General features: G+C 43.0%; 1 protein-coding gene across 1 annotated transcript in view; it reads left to right on the forward strand.

Moving 5' to 3' along the window:
* The window catches only part of snx25 (sorting nexin 25), a 321585-nt gene that overhangs the window by 252677 nt on the left and 53774 nt on the right, over positions 1 to 15134 (forward strand). Inside the window, exons 11-12 of the mRNA XM_085981347.1 lie at positions 1534 to 1698; positions 6761 to 6892. Of these exons, the coding sequence (XP_085837473.1) occupies positions 1534 to 1698; positions 6761 to 6892 (297 nt within the window). The remainder of the gene's footprint in view (positions 1 to 1533; positions 1699 to 6760; positions 6893 to 15134) is intronic.

Raw genomic sequence — 15134 nt, forward strand, 5'->3', positions numbered from 1 at the left:
GCATACAGTTTTGGTGTCCATACTTAAGATAAGACATACTTGCTCTCGAGTCAGTACAAAGAAGGTTCACTCGGTTAATCCTGGGGATGAGGGGATGGACATATGAGGAGAGGTTGAGTAGATTGGGACTCTACTCATTGGAGTTCAGAAGAATGAGAGGCGATCTTATTGAAACATATAAGATTGTGAAGGGGTTGGATCGGGTGGATGCGGGGAGGATGTTCCCGATGATGGGTGAAACTAGAACTAGGGGGCATAGTCTTAGAATAAGGGGCTGCTCTTTCAAAACTGAGATGAGGAGGAACTACTTCACTCAGAGGGTGGTAGGTCCATGGAATTTGCTGCCCCAAAAAGCTGTAGAAGCTACATCATTACATAAATTTAAAACAGAAATAGACAGTTTCCTAGAAGTAAAGGGAATTAAGGGTTATGGGGAGCGGGCAGGAATTTGGACATGAGTCTAGGTTCGGATCGGACATGGCCCTGTGGGTAGCGGAGCGGGCCCAGGGGCCGTGTAGCCTGATCCTGCTCCTATTTCGTGTGTCTAATTCTGTTAGATTCAGGAGATGGTTCTGTGATGGTAGATTGGCGGTTAGGATCAGATCAGCCATGATCTTATTAAATGGCGGAGCAGGCTCGAGGGGCCGATTGGCCTACTCCTGCTCCTATTTCTTATGTTCTTATGTGTTAAGATGACCTCAGCACGTTGGATTAGGGAGTGGAAATTCACAGTGACCTGTACTGGAGGTGTGCTTGTATAAGGACATCAAATAAGGATGTGGCCAAGATATGGTCCTTCATCCCTCCATGGTTCAAATGCCTGCTGATGTTCGCTGCCAAGATTTGTAAATAAAGGACACTGGGATGAATTACTGAGGTACTGAAGGACAAGGGGGTGAAGGGATATGGGAACAGGATGAGTAAATGTGATTAGTCTATTTGGGCCAAGGGATTTGTTTTCGTGTTGTAACTTCTATCTATTTCTAAGGAAGGTAACCATGGAGCTATAGCTTTGGAAGGAGTTAACTCCTTCAAGAGAATAGTGGGGGAAATATCAATAAGAAAAATGGACTCCTATTTCCTTTTTTGAACTAATTTCTTGTCTTCCCACTGTCCTCAATTGAGAAGGCAGACGAATGATCTGTTCCCAGGCCACCATCTGGAACAGGCCTTCAGTCGGTAGCTCTTTCTATCTCTTCGGGAACCTGCATAGCCTGTTCAATGCAAATCCACACAGCTACATTACTTAGCAGTGAATGTAATTCTGTGGCAATACTCATTGATGGACCATGTGGTACCACAAGGCAGGGAGACTCCAATACCAGACAGCCCCACCTGTTTCAGCCTTCTGTCATCTGATCGTGGTGTCCAGCTGCAGGATGATGTTTGGTGGCAAGCATCACAGTTGAGGTGAAAAATCATTATCATAATGTTTATTAAGCAACCTGATAGTAAGAAATGATCATAAATAATGGTTTGCTATGTATATGGTATTTAACTTTCTTCTAACCCTCCCATCCCCCTTTCTTCCAGAACCAGGTGTGTGAGAGTGGTGAGGAAGTCTTGGATGAGGGCAGCAATGGCATTACTGAGCAGGCCAGCTACGCAGTAAACAAATTACGACATTTAAATGAGAAACTTGAATACAAGAGACAAGCTCTGGGCTCCATCCAGAATTCACCAAAACCTGACAGAAAGGTATGATTCAGTCTCTAGGAGTTTGTGACATCTCAAGAATCCAATTATTTCTATAAAATAATAGACATTCCTGGGCAGTATAAATAAACCAGTGTGTGTTCACTACATCTTGCTACATCTCACAACTACATTTATATTTTTGCCATCATGTCTATAATCCCCCCCACCACCAAAAGATTTGTTGTTTAGTGCAAAGGTAGACATTTCTGCAGTGCTGGGGATTTTATTGTTGTGCATCTTTCAGTTGATTTGCACAAATATTTTAAGATGCAAATCTTTTCATGTGATCTTTGAATTGCAAGATGCAGCAACCATGCAGCATGGCAGAAATACAGGCTGAAGTAAGGACTTAAATCATATCCGCTCCATCATCAAGACCGCCTACTTCCACCTGCGTAACATCGCCTGTCTCCGCCCCTGCCTCAGCTCATTTGCTGCTGAAACCCTCGTCCATGCCCTTGTTACCTCTAGACTAGACTATTCCAATCCTCTCCTGGCCGGCCTCCCACCTGCACACCCCCCCTGTAAACTTGAGCTCATCCAAAACTCTGCTGCCCGTATCCTAACTCACACTAAATGCTATTCACCCATCACCCCTGTGCTCGCTGACCTTCATTGGCTCCCGGTCCGGCAACACCTCGATTTTAAAATTCTCATCCTTGTTTTCAAATCCCTCCGAGGCCTCGTCTCTCCCTATCTCCGTAATCTCCTCCAGCCCTACAACCCTCCAAGATCTCTGCATTCCTCCACTTCTGGCCTCTTGCACATCCACAATTTTAATCGCTCCACCGTTGGCGGCCGTGCCTTCAGCTGCCTAGGCCCAAAGCTCTGGAATTCCCTCCCTAACCCCCCTCCGCCTCTCTATCTCTCTCTCCTCCTTTTAAGGCACTCCTTAAAACCTACCTCTTCAGCCGTCCTAATATCTCCTTATGTGGCTCGGTGTCAAATTTTGTTTGATAACGCTCCTGTGAAGCGCCTTGGGACGTTTTACTATGTTAAAGGCGCTATATAAATACAAGTTGTTGTTGTTGTTGTAGAGAGACACGTTTACTTGTACTGGAAGAAAAGAAAATTGAGAGGTGGCAGGTTTCTGGTGGGGGATAAAGCAGATGTAAATAGATTCCTTAATTAAACTGTGATTGAGGTGGAGGATGCAAGTATGAAATAAACAAACTCCAAGCAAGATTGAAAATTCCAAGAGTTCTTTTTATCCCACTGAGTAATGCATATGTAGGATAGACTCCCAGCAAAAAGTAGTTCATTCTGCACTAAACACAGAAAATACGGGAAATACACAGCACATGGCTATAAGATCAGGGCATAGGTTGGGTCCTCTACAACAAGTGGCTCATCTCCTGACCCCTCAAAGCCTCTCCACCATCTACAAGGCTCAAGTCAGAAGCAAAGTAGCATACTCACCACTCGCCTGGATGGGTGCAGCTGCAACAACACTCGAAGTTCAGCACCAACCGGAGCAGAGCCGTGTGCTTGATTGGCACTCCACCTGGAGTCTCGATCCATTTCTCCACCACCGGTGCACTGTGGTGTCACTGTGTTATTATCTACAGGATGCACTGCAGCAACTTGCCAAGCTTACTTTGACAGCACCTCCCCGCCCTATAACCCCTACCATGGAGAAGGATAAGAGCAGCAAGATCAGGGGAACACCATCTCCCTCGAGCTCCCCTCCGTGTTGCACACCATCCTAAACTGGACATGCGCCATCGTTCCGTCACTGCGGCTGGCTCAAAATCATTGCAATTCCCTACCTAACACAATTGTGGGAACACCTTCAGCAAAAGGACTACAGAAGTTCAAGGGGAAGACTCACCACCAACTTCTCAGGGCAAGTAGGGATGAATAATAAATTTGGCCTTGCCAGCATTGCACACATCCCAAGAAGGGTGATTAACTCTTCATTCGAGCTTGTTAATTCGATATAGATTTAAATCCTTTTTTTCAAGTGTTAAATGAATATCTAGTGTAGAATGGAAGTGAAGGTTTTATAGCTAGCTTTAGACGTGGATGATCTTTGGGGTGCACTATTTCCTATAGGATTGTAGAATTGTCTTCTGTGGAATGCAACTGTCAGGACTGAGTAACCCGAGTTGGAATGTTGGGGTGATCCGACACTCCTTCCTTTGGGGATCAGGGAAAAAATTCTCGGGGCTTCATTTTCTTGTAAGTTTAACTTCTGTTTTAATATAGTTTTAGCTATCAGTATGGAGTTTTGGAGTACACTTGTAGTGGAGCCCTGGCTAAAGTTTATTTTCAATTGGCCAAACAGCGAAGTAGATTTTAAGTGTGCCTAGGGATCGAACACAGAGCCCCCTTCAGTTTATTTTGCCTATTGGCATTATCACGTGCCCTCACGACCATCACCTTCCGAACATACGAAAATAATGGGCAAGAAACCTCCTACTCCCCACCCAGCCGGCCACATAATCTCCCGGGAGAGGCGGGAAAACAGAGATTTGTTAGAATGGTTCCAGGGATGAGGGATGACAGTTACGTGGATAGACTGGAGAAGCTGGGGTTGTTCTCCTTAGAGCAGAGGAAATTTGGTGGAGGTGTTTAAAATCATGAAGGGTTGAGATAGAGTAAATAAAGAGAAACTGTTTCCAATGGCTGAAGGGTCGGTAACCAGAGGACACAGATTTAAGGTGATTGGCAAAAGAACCAGAGGCGACATGAGGAAAAACTTTTTTACACAACGAGTGGTTAGGATTTGGAATGCACTGCCAAGGGTGGTGGATACAGATTCAATAGTAGCCTTCAAAAAGGAATTGGATAAATACTTGAAGGAGAAAAAGTTATAGGGATATTGGGAAAGAGCAGGGGAGTGGGACTAACTGGATTGCTCTTCGTAAGAGGCAGTGTAGACTCGATGGGCTGAATGGCCTCCTCCTGTTCTGTAATATTCTATGAAAAACCCAGGGCCAATAGGGAAAAAATACTGTGGAAAATTCCTCCCCAATGCCCTCAGGTGATCAAAACCAGTCCAGGAGATCACATGAACCACGTGTATAGAAACAGAAACAGGAGTAGGCAATACGGCCCTTCGAGTCTGCTCCACCATTCAATATGATCATGGCTGATCCTCTATCTTAATACCATATTCCCGTTCTCTCCCCATACCCCTTGATGCCTTTTGGGTCTAGAAATCTATCTACAGTATCTCCTTCTTAAATATATTCAGTGACTTGGCCTCCACAGCCTTCCATGGTAGAGAATTCCACAGGTTCACTAAGCTCTGAGTGAAGAAGTTTCTTTTCATCTCAGTCCTAAATGTCCTACCCCGTATCCCGAGAATGTGACCCCTCGTTCTAGACCCCCCCAGCCAGGGGAAACATCCTCCCTGTATCCAGTCTGTCTAGCCCTGTCAGGATTTTATATGTTTCAATGAGATCCCCTCTCATTCTTCTAAACTCTAGTGAATACAGGTCTAGTCGACCCAATCTCTCCTCATACGACAATTCTGCCATCCCAGGAATCAGTCTGGTGAACCTATAAAGCCACTTACAGGAAACTCTCGTTTAAACGGCACCTAAGTATCCGGAATTCTCTATTAACCGGCAAAATTCATACTCCGAAAACAACACCTCAATAACCGGAAATGTTGCCGAGTCCGAGTTCGAGTCTCCCACGGTGGCCAAGTTAGTCAGTGGGGGTAGTTCTCCAAACTGCCACTACTCGGCTTCTTGGCGCTGTCGAAAGTTTGAACTCCTCAATAACAGGAATCTGACTCTCCCGCGCTGTAGGTGAGTACCCAATTACTGTATACTGCACATTTCTTGATTTTTTAAATTTTTGTTTGTTAAATATAGCCTCGGTAGATCACCCTCTCCGTCATCCGGAATTTTTAATCAACCGGCACCATCCCGGTCCCGTCGGTGCCGGATACCAAAGAGTTTCCTGTACTTTCTATGTGATGCGATCTCTGCCTCAGTCAGGAACGGGTCCAGCTCCCTCGAAGGCAGAGAGTCGGCACCCATCGCGCCCAGCCGGCTTTGCATTCCCGTGATCACTAGCTCAGGGAAAAAGAACCGCCTAACATCCAGTCTATTCCTACTCTTGCGTAGATTTAATAAATACCTTGTCTTTGGAAGGTGGTTAAATAACACTGTCAAATAAATAGTAAAAGAACAAGTTTATAGCAACAGTGACACTACATATAATTTTACAGCTTCGATAGCTCCTTGTTGTTGAAAATAATAATTCACAACTGCTGGGCTAAGCTATGATATAATAAGTAATATTTTTATGTAGCTATTCTTTTCTCACTGTCTATGAAAGCTATCTTGCTTCCCTGTGCCTCTTCGAAGACTTCAGACTAACTCCAGTTTGAACGAGACGGGTTGATAAATATTTTTTTGACCAGGGTCGAGCAGATTTAAATAACTGCCTGACAATTTTTGTTTGAAAAGCTGTTGATCAAACACGTATTTTAACCAATCACAAAAGATGTTTGTATTTCAATTCAACGGCTTGGCTCCCTCCATCGGCTATCAGAAACACAGGGGGAAAAAACTAAAATCTGTAACAGTTTGTAACGTGTTAAGCTGGGACATGATTTCTGGGAGTGAAGCTGGTATTTAAACAGGTTATGTAATGACAGAATTAATGAAGCTTAAATCTCTCACACAAATGGCTCCGTGTTTGTCACAGATGACTTCAATGGAGACATTGTAAATCACCTTCCTCAGGAGATGACTGAAGTGAGGAAGATTATGGGGCAACTTATTCATCAGCTGAGCTGGAGATGAAACAAACTTGCTGGCTTTATCTTCCATATTTGTACATGCTAAAGTTCTGAATCTATAAAACTCCATGGAGAATATTGTAAATTGAATGTTTGGAGTTATTGTGAATTGATCTCTCCCTGCTTGAAGACTGGGAGCTTCACCTTTTTACTGTTGTGCAAAAAAAGATATAGAAGAGCAGTCGTCATCAAAACTTGTTCGTTGTAAAGCAATTTGGAATCTAGTTTTTATATCCTACCTAGTTAAGTCTTGCAGCCCTGGGATTAAATGCCGTTAATGTATCTATCTCTCCCATTTAGATTGTTACAAAGCTTAAGGATGAGATCTCCACGATGGAAAAAGAACATAGTGACCTACAGCAGCACATTGCCCGGACGGACTGGTGGTGCGAGAACCTCGGGCAGTGGAAAGCCACCATCAGCAGCAGCGAGGTGGGTTTATTCAGACTATCCACCGGAGTGCCGATCCATTTCACTGCTCCCATGGTATTTCTCATTGATTGTCCTCCAATTTGCGGGAGGGGAGAGAAGGGGGGGGGGGAACTGTGCTGTGAGGTTGGTTTGTATTCTATTGGTGCCTCCACAGCATAAAATTAGCTACCTACTTTCATACAATCCTTTCTGGGTGGAGAGACGGTTGCTGCCAGCTACAGATGACTGGATGGACAAGGCTCGTGTTGCTCCTTCGTTGCCCCGGAAAGATAACATGGTGCACGATAGATGGAGCAACTTTCCCCAGGTAGTCCTTTCTCCACAGTCCCCAACAAGCTGTTGCAATTGACCGTGGTCGAAGCCTGTGAGCAAATGCTAATAGAATCTGGAATTTAACCTCTGGCCTTACTTAATGGTGCAGCGCGCTCTCATTACTGACTTGTACAATGTTTGACATGTAGCTTTTACGTTGGATTTACAGAGGCTGAATGTCACATTTATCAAGCATGCCAGTTCTGTGAATGACAGATACCAACATTAATTTTAGTAACAACAGAAAACGCTGGAAAAACTCAGCAGGCCAGGCAACATCTGTGGAGAGAGGAAACAGAGACAATTTTAGTAATGTTATTAATAGAGTTGTTGCTGGAAATGGATTTGCTCATTTGCAATGCGAGTGCACACTTTAGCTGTGGTGGGCACTACACTGCCGTGTTCTTTTTAAGGTGGGGGTGGCTAAGCTTCTCTTTGCAGACAGCACAGGTGTACCGTGGAGCCTCGGAACCATTTATAAAAGTCAAATCAATGATCCCATTATTTTGTATGTGTTCAGTTGCTGACACTAACAGATCTTGGGTGTTTTGATTTAGGATTTATCCATTTAATAGAAACATAAAAACATAGAAGATAGGAGCAGGAGTAGGCCATTCGGCCTCTCGAGCCTGCTCTGCCATTCAATGAGATCATGGCTGATCATCCAAATTCAGTACCCTGTCCCTGCCTTCTCCCCATATCCCTTGATCCCTTTAGCCTTAAGAAATATATCCAACTCCTTTTTGAATATATTTAATGAACTGGCCTCCACTGCCCTCTGTGGCAGAGAATTCCACAGGTTCATCACTCTGGGTGAAGAAATTCCTCCTCATTTCAGTCCTAAATGGCTTACCCCTTATCCTTAGACTATGACCCCTGGTTCTGGACTCCCGGCCATCATAAACATCCTTCCTGCATCTAGTCTGTCCAGGCCTGACAGAATGTTATAGGTTTCGATGAGATCCCCTCTCAATCTTCTAAACTCCAGTGAGTATAAGCCCAATCGACACAATCTCTCCTCGTACGTCATTCCTGCCATCCCAGGTATCAGCCTGGTGAATCTTCGCTGCACTCCTTCCATGGCAAGAACGTCCTTCCTCAGGTAAGGTGACCAAAACTGCACACAATACTCAAGGTGTGGTCTCACCAAGGCCCTGTACAACTGTAGCAAGACATCCTTGTTCCTATACTCGAACCCTTTTACTACGAAGGCCAATATACCATTTGCCTTCTTAACCACCTGCTGCACCTGCATGCTTACCTTCAGCGACTGGTGCACAAGAACACCCAGGTCTCTTTGCACTTCCCCTTCTCCCAATCTATTGCCATTCAAATAATAATCTGCCTTCCTGTTTTTGCCACCAAAGTGGATAACCTCACATTTATCCACATTATAGTGCATTTGCCATGTTTCTGCCCAATCACCCAACCTGTCCAAATCGTACTGGAGTTTCTCGACATCCTCCTCACAGCTTACCCTCCCACCCAGCTTTGTGTCGTCTGCAAATTTGGAGATATTACATCCAATTCCCTCGTCCAGATCATTAATATATATTGTGAACAGCTGGGGTCCTAGGACCGATCCTTGCGGTACCCCACTAGTCACTGCCTGCCACTCGGAAAACTACCCGTTTATTCCAACTCTCTGCTTTCTGTCCGCCAACCAGTTCTCTATCCAAGTCAATACCTTGCCCCCAATCCCATGTGCCTTAATTTTGCATGCTAATCTCTTATGTGGGACCTTATCGAAAGCCTTCTGAAAGTCCAAATACACCACATCCACTGGTTCTCCCTTATCTATTTTACCAGTTACATCCTCAAAAGATTCCAGAAGATTAGTCAAGCATGATTTACCTTTTGTAAATCCATGTTGACTTTGTCCGATCCTGTCACTGCTTTCCAAGTGCTCTGCTATTACATCTTTTATAATAGATTCTAGCATTTTCCCCACTACCGATGTCAGGCTTACCGGTCTGTAATTCCCCGTTTTCTCTCTACCACCTTTTTTGAATAGTGGGGTAACATTAGCTACCCTCCAATCCATGGGTACTGTTCCAGAGTCTATCGAGTTCTGGAAGATGACCAACAATGCATCTACTATTGCTAGGGCCACTTCCTTAAGTACCCTGGGATGTAGATTATCAGGCCCTGGGGATTTATCAGCCTTCAGTCCCATCAATTTTCCTAACACCATTTCCCTACAAATACTGATTTCTTTCAGTTCCACCCTTTCATCAAGCCCTATGTTCCCCGGCATCTCTGGGAGGTTATTTGTGTCCTCCTTTGTGAAGACAGAACCAAAGTATGAATTTAGTTGGTCTGCCATTTCTTTATTTCCCATTATAAATTCCCCTGATTCTGACTGCAAGGGACCTACGCTTGACTTCACCAATCTTTTTCTCTCCCATATCTATAAAAGCTTTTACAGTCAGTTTTTATGTTCCCTGCTAGCTTACTCTCATATTCTATTTTCCCTTTCTTAATTAATCCCTTTGTCCTCCTTTGTTGAATCCTAAACTGCTCCCAATCCTCAGGATTATTGCTTTTTCTGGCCAATTTGTATGTCCTCTCCTTGGATCTTATGCTATCCCTAATTTCCCTTGTTAGCCACAGTTGAGTCACCTTTTTTGTTTTATTTTTATGCCAAACTGGAATGAACAAATTCTGTAGCTCATCCATTCGGTCTTTGAATGTTTGCCATTGCCTATCCACCGTCAACCCTTTGAGTGCCATTCCCCAATCAATCCTACCCAACTCGCTGCTCAGACCATCGTAGTTTCCTTTATTTAAATTGAGGACCCTAGTCTCTGAGTCAACTACTTCATTCTCCATCTTAATGAAGAATTCGATCATATTATGATCGCTCAGACCCAAGGGGCCTCGTACAACAAGATTGCTAATTAATCCTTTCTCGTTACATAATACCCAGTCTAAGATGGCCTCATCTCTGGTTGGTTCCTCGACATATTGGTCTAGGAAACCATCCCGTAAACACTCCAGGAATTCCTCCTCCACAGTATTGTTACTAATTTGGTTGGCCCAATCTATATGTAGATTAAAGTCACCCATGATGACTGCTGTGCCCTTATTGCATGCTTCTTTAATTTCCCTTTTCATGCCATCCCCAACCTCCGCCTTACTGCTGGGAGGTCTATATACCACTCCCACTAATGTTTTTTTCCCCTTAGTATTTCTCAATTCTACCCATACAGATTCCACATCATCAGAGCTAATATCCTTCATTACAAATGTCTTAATCCCTTCTTTAACCAGTAATGTTACCCCACCTCCCTTTCCTTAATGAGGCAGCAGTGCCCAGAACTGCCCGTTCTAAAACTCGAGGCCTACATAATTCACACGGGACAAACTGCTGAACAAGACATATACGCATAAGTAAGAGCCAGGTGCCTTGTCTTTGGGGCCTGGATTGTCAGGGTTTTGAGGGCTGTGTGTGGGCCACCAGCAGCAGTTTAGACACCCTTGTTTTAAGATGCACTTTCCTGTTAAGTGAGCACAAGAGGACTTTGGTGAAGTTTTAACTTTACTCTAAGCAGGCTGATGGAGAGAGAGAGTGTGAATTGAAGTGGTGTTAGGTTGGCTTGAGCTTCAGAAGTAACGTTTATGTGGAGTACTTTAGCACTTTTAAACAAAACCATTCTAATTTTACTTGAAGATTATGGAGGAGAGGTCTGTTCACATCCATAATCTCAGGGCAAAGTGGTTTGATTAATGTAAAGGCAGCCTGAATTCAGATGAGCTGCATTAGAGTGAATGCATCACAGAATCACAGAAACCCCACAGTGCAGATAGAGGCCATTTCGGCCCATCGAGCCTGCACCGCCACATATCCCACCCGATCCCCGTAACCCCTACACATATCCCACTCTATCCCCGTAACCCCACGTATTTAATCCGCCTAACACTAAGGGTCAATTTATCATAGCCAATCAACCTAACCCGCACATCTTTTGGACTGTGGGAGGAAACCGGAGCACCCGGAGGAAACCCACGCAAACACGGGGAGAATGTGCAAACTCCACACAGACAGTCACCCGAGGCCGGATTCGAACCCGGGTCCCTGGCGCTGTGAGGCAACAGTGCTAACCACTATGCCACCGTGCTGCATCATTCGGTACATCAAACACATTTTAATAAGTGTATTAGTCCTCTAATGGAGTTCTGGGTAAAGCAGTTGCATTTTATTGAGGAACATGACACTAATACTGGAAAATAAATAATGTATAAAGCAAGTCGGAAGTACCGCAAGTCTTGCAGAAAGGTCATTCATTACATAATGGTAATTTAGATAAAAACTTGTAGTGCTGACTACTTTAACAAGAATTTGGATAACAATTTGAATAACAAAGACCTTGAGGCATAGCCTCAAATTTATAAGGGGAAGGATCAAAGTCAGTTTAAATGTAATTACTTTATGTATATAGTGAATGTATGGAATAAATAGCCAAGGGGGGGGGGGGGGGGGCTGATTACATCAGAAAATTCAAGCTAGAGTTGGATAAGTACCTGCAGAAAATATTGCTAGAGGGGTCTGAGCTATCGTGGGATATGATAATTCCTAGACGACCGGACCAGCAGATTGGAAAGGCTCTTTTCCAGTCCTGTATGTTTCTTTGACCTTAGTAGTCATAGAATTAAAAGAGGTAAAGGAAGAAATAAGTAGATGTTTAACAGTTAACAGACTGAACAGCTAAGCTTTTTAATGAACCTTTTTGTTGAATTCAAATCAAAAAGAATTATGCAAAACTGGAATGATTTATTGGTTTTCAGACTAATTTGGGGAATCAAACTACCTTTCACCAGATTTCTAATCAGTAAGAGTATCCTGTTGCTGTTTGGAACTTTAGATGTAGTACTGGTTTATGATGTACCCAGGAGAACAATGCATGCAGTGTTTTGTGCAATACTAGGATGTTCACTGTGTTGTACTTGATAAAGCAATAACCTTGTATTTAAACAGTGCATTCACACTACAATTGTCTCTGCAAAGTGGTTTAGTTATAATGTAAATGCAGCCTGAATTCAGAGCAACGACCCAGTCGGACACCAGAGTGTAGAGGGATGAGACTCCCGGAGGAGGTAGCATCACTCCACTTCAGTCTGGTGTTCATTTGGGCATTTGCTCAATTTACACTTCCAGTTAAGTATTGGCACTGACGCTAACATTGTAGTGTGAGTACAGCATAGGCTACAATTCTGAACATAATTTGTGGTCATTTGGAAAGTGGAATTAATGTCATGATTATAACCTCTTAATTGCTGTTTTTTGTCTTCAAGCTTACAAACACTAAATTTAAAGAAGCAGTAAAATGACTTTTAATTTGTACTATGGGAGATGTAGTCCAGTCTGTAGTCATCATGTAATGGAAGAAATACACTTTTTAATATTGTTACAAATGACACATTGCCACTATAACACAAATATGGAATTCAGTTAGTTTGCTTGTACAAATCCTAGTTGTAATTAATGGATCCCCTATGAAACATAGGTTTCCAACTAGGTTCCTGAGAGGATCCCAGGAGCCCTTGAGGTATCCGGCTTCTCACCATTTGTTATCAGATTTTTATATTTTCTAGTTGAACAATTTGTGTAGAGATCCATTTCCTTTCAGTTATTGTGCTATACCTGCTTACCAGATCCAGGCTCTATGTGAGAGGTAGTTTGAAGTGTTTAATTGCCAGACTTTTCCTTTTATAGAGTAAATGAGGCAGGAGTTTCCCATTAACCAGGTAATTTGTTGCTGTACTCTATCTCTATTTTTTTTTCTAATGTGCAGGTATAGAAACCAAGGAGAAAAGATTCTCCTGGAGCTCAGTCTACTAATTGCAGGCTTAAGGGGTGGAGGACCACAAGCAAAGGCCGCTTTGACTGTTCATTCTGCGCTCTTACACTAGGGTGACCTTAGACTACCAGCGTACAGAGCCCAACAGCAATCCAGAGATCTGCAGCCAGTAGGGACCGAGAGATACACTATGTGCAGTCCACCCTCCTTTACCCTGCATGTGTAGTTTTAACTGATACACCTCTGTTGTTATTTCGGATTTCCAACATCTGCAGTATTTTGCTATCACACTTCTGTTGATGCCTGTTTCAGAGTGACCTTGCTTTGATTTGTGGTGCTTCCCTTTGAAGAGGAGCACTTTGTATGCTTCACCCAATCCTGCTAATAGAAGAGTTGAATTCTAAAAATGGAACTATTCTACTTGAGTAACAGCAAATGAGAGGATAACGGCAAAAACAAATTCTTTGAAAGAAAATTGTATGAGTTTTATGGTAAAATTATAGACTCTAGGCAGTTGCGACCTTGCTGTAGGCTATTCTTAAATGATTTGGACGAAACAAAATGAAATCAAGTGCAAAGTTCCAACCTAGATTTTTCTATTACATAGTTTAGATCTGTCAGCAGAGGATTCTGTGTATTAAGTTGTTAGGGAATAATGATTTTCCTTCCTCTTGGTATATTCTACTGAGAAATGGAAGAAACTTTGTGTTGTAATTAAAATCACGAACTTTGGGTAGTTGATGCCCAGACCCTGCTTGAAGGATCTGTTTACAAAACCAACTCTAATTGTAGTTATTTAAAATATATAACATATATGCCATGATCTCTTCCAAATATTGTTGGGACTACCATTTTGGAAATTGGTCTCCACAATATTCCCTCATTATTAATCTAGTACCATAGTAACCTATATTTTGCTATAAAGGGCAGATAGAATAGAATCATTGAAATTTATGGCACAGAAGGAGGCCATACAGCTCATCGTGTCTGTGCCGGCCGAAAAAGAGCTATCCAGCCTAATCCAACTTTACAGTTCTTGGTCCGTAGCCCTATAGGTTACGGCACTTCAGCTGCAGATCCAAGTACTTTTTAAATGTGATGAGGCAGATATTTTCAGCTGAAGGCGGTCCCCAGAAAATGTTTTATTCCGAGCACCAGAATTTGTCACCTGTTATCTTTTTACTGCTGTAGGCTCTCCTCTTCCTGTTGTAGTGTCCTGCCCAACATTTATCCCTCAAACAACATTGCTAAAATGGATTATCTGGTCATTTATCTCATGGCTGTTTGTGGGATCTTGCTGTGCGTCGATTGACTGCCGCGTTTCCCTAATTACAAAAGTGACTACCCTTCAAAAATGCTGTGTTGGCTGTGAAGCGCTTCGGGATGTCCTGAGGTCCAGAAAGGTGCGATATAAATACAGACTTGTTCTTTCTAGTGTGATGTTCAGAGGAGGAATGATGTGAGCTGTCAGCTGATAGCAGAATCCACATGTGTAACCAGTCGTCGGTTTGGCAATTTCCACTGCCCATGATGAATTGTCAAGAGTTGTCACTGCTACAGTGACTGAAAGCATTGCACCTTTTATTGCTGCTCTTTGCAGGTTTCAGAAGATGAACCATACTCTTGACAGCTGGTGTGCTGTAACAAAAAGAAACTGAATAAATGAAACTATATCTACTTTTAAACCTCATGATATTTTTTAAGTTTGCTGGTTATGAGAAGGGGTTGGGTACCTTTTTGATTTTGTAGTGAATTTTGAGCAAGGTTGCTAAAGATGAGTTGATGAGATGTTGACTAATTAACACCTTGTTGTCACATGTTGGAGAATCGGTCCCTGCTGAGTTTGAAAGTACAGTATTCAGCTAATCAGAACACTATTACAAATGAAATTGCCATTTCTAGGACAAGTGATTTCTCACTCCGTTCTGGTGTCTGCTGGCATTTTATTGCTTTTGGGACTCTTGATAAAAAATGTTGCTAAAAAATGAGCAACAAAACAGAGTAACTGTGGAAATCTATGGGTGAACGGACTGCACCAAATCACTTTTCGTGACCATCCCAAATTTGTGTTGAGCTCCCCGCAAGAGTAATCTATGGAGAAGAATTTTGTTCTGAAGTCAGATACCTGG

This window comes from Somniosus microcephalus, chromosome 1, assembly GCF_052327205.1.
Source record: "Somniosus microcephalus isolate GS21.2 chromosome 1, FLI_Smic_1.0, whole genome shotgun sequence".
In the NCBI taxonomy this organism is placed as follows: Eukaryota; Metazoa; Chordata; class Chondrichthyes; order Squaliformes; family Somniosidae; genus Somniosus; species Somniosus microcephalus.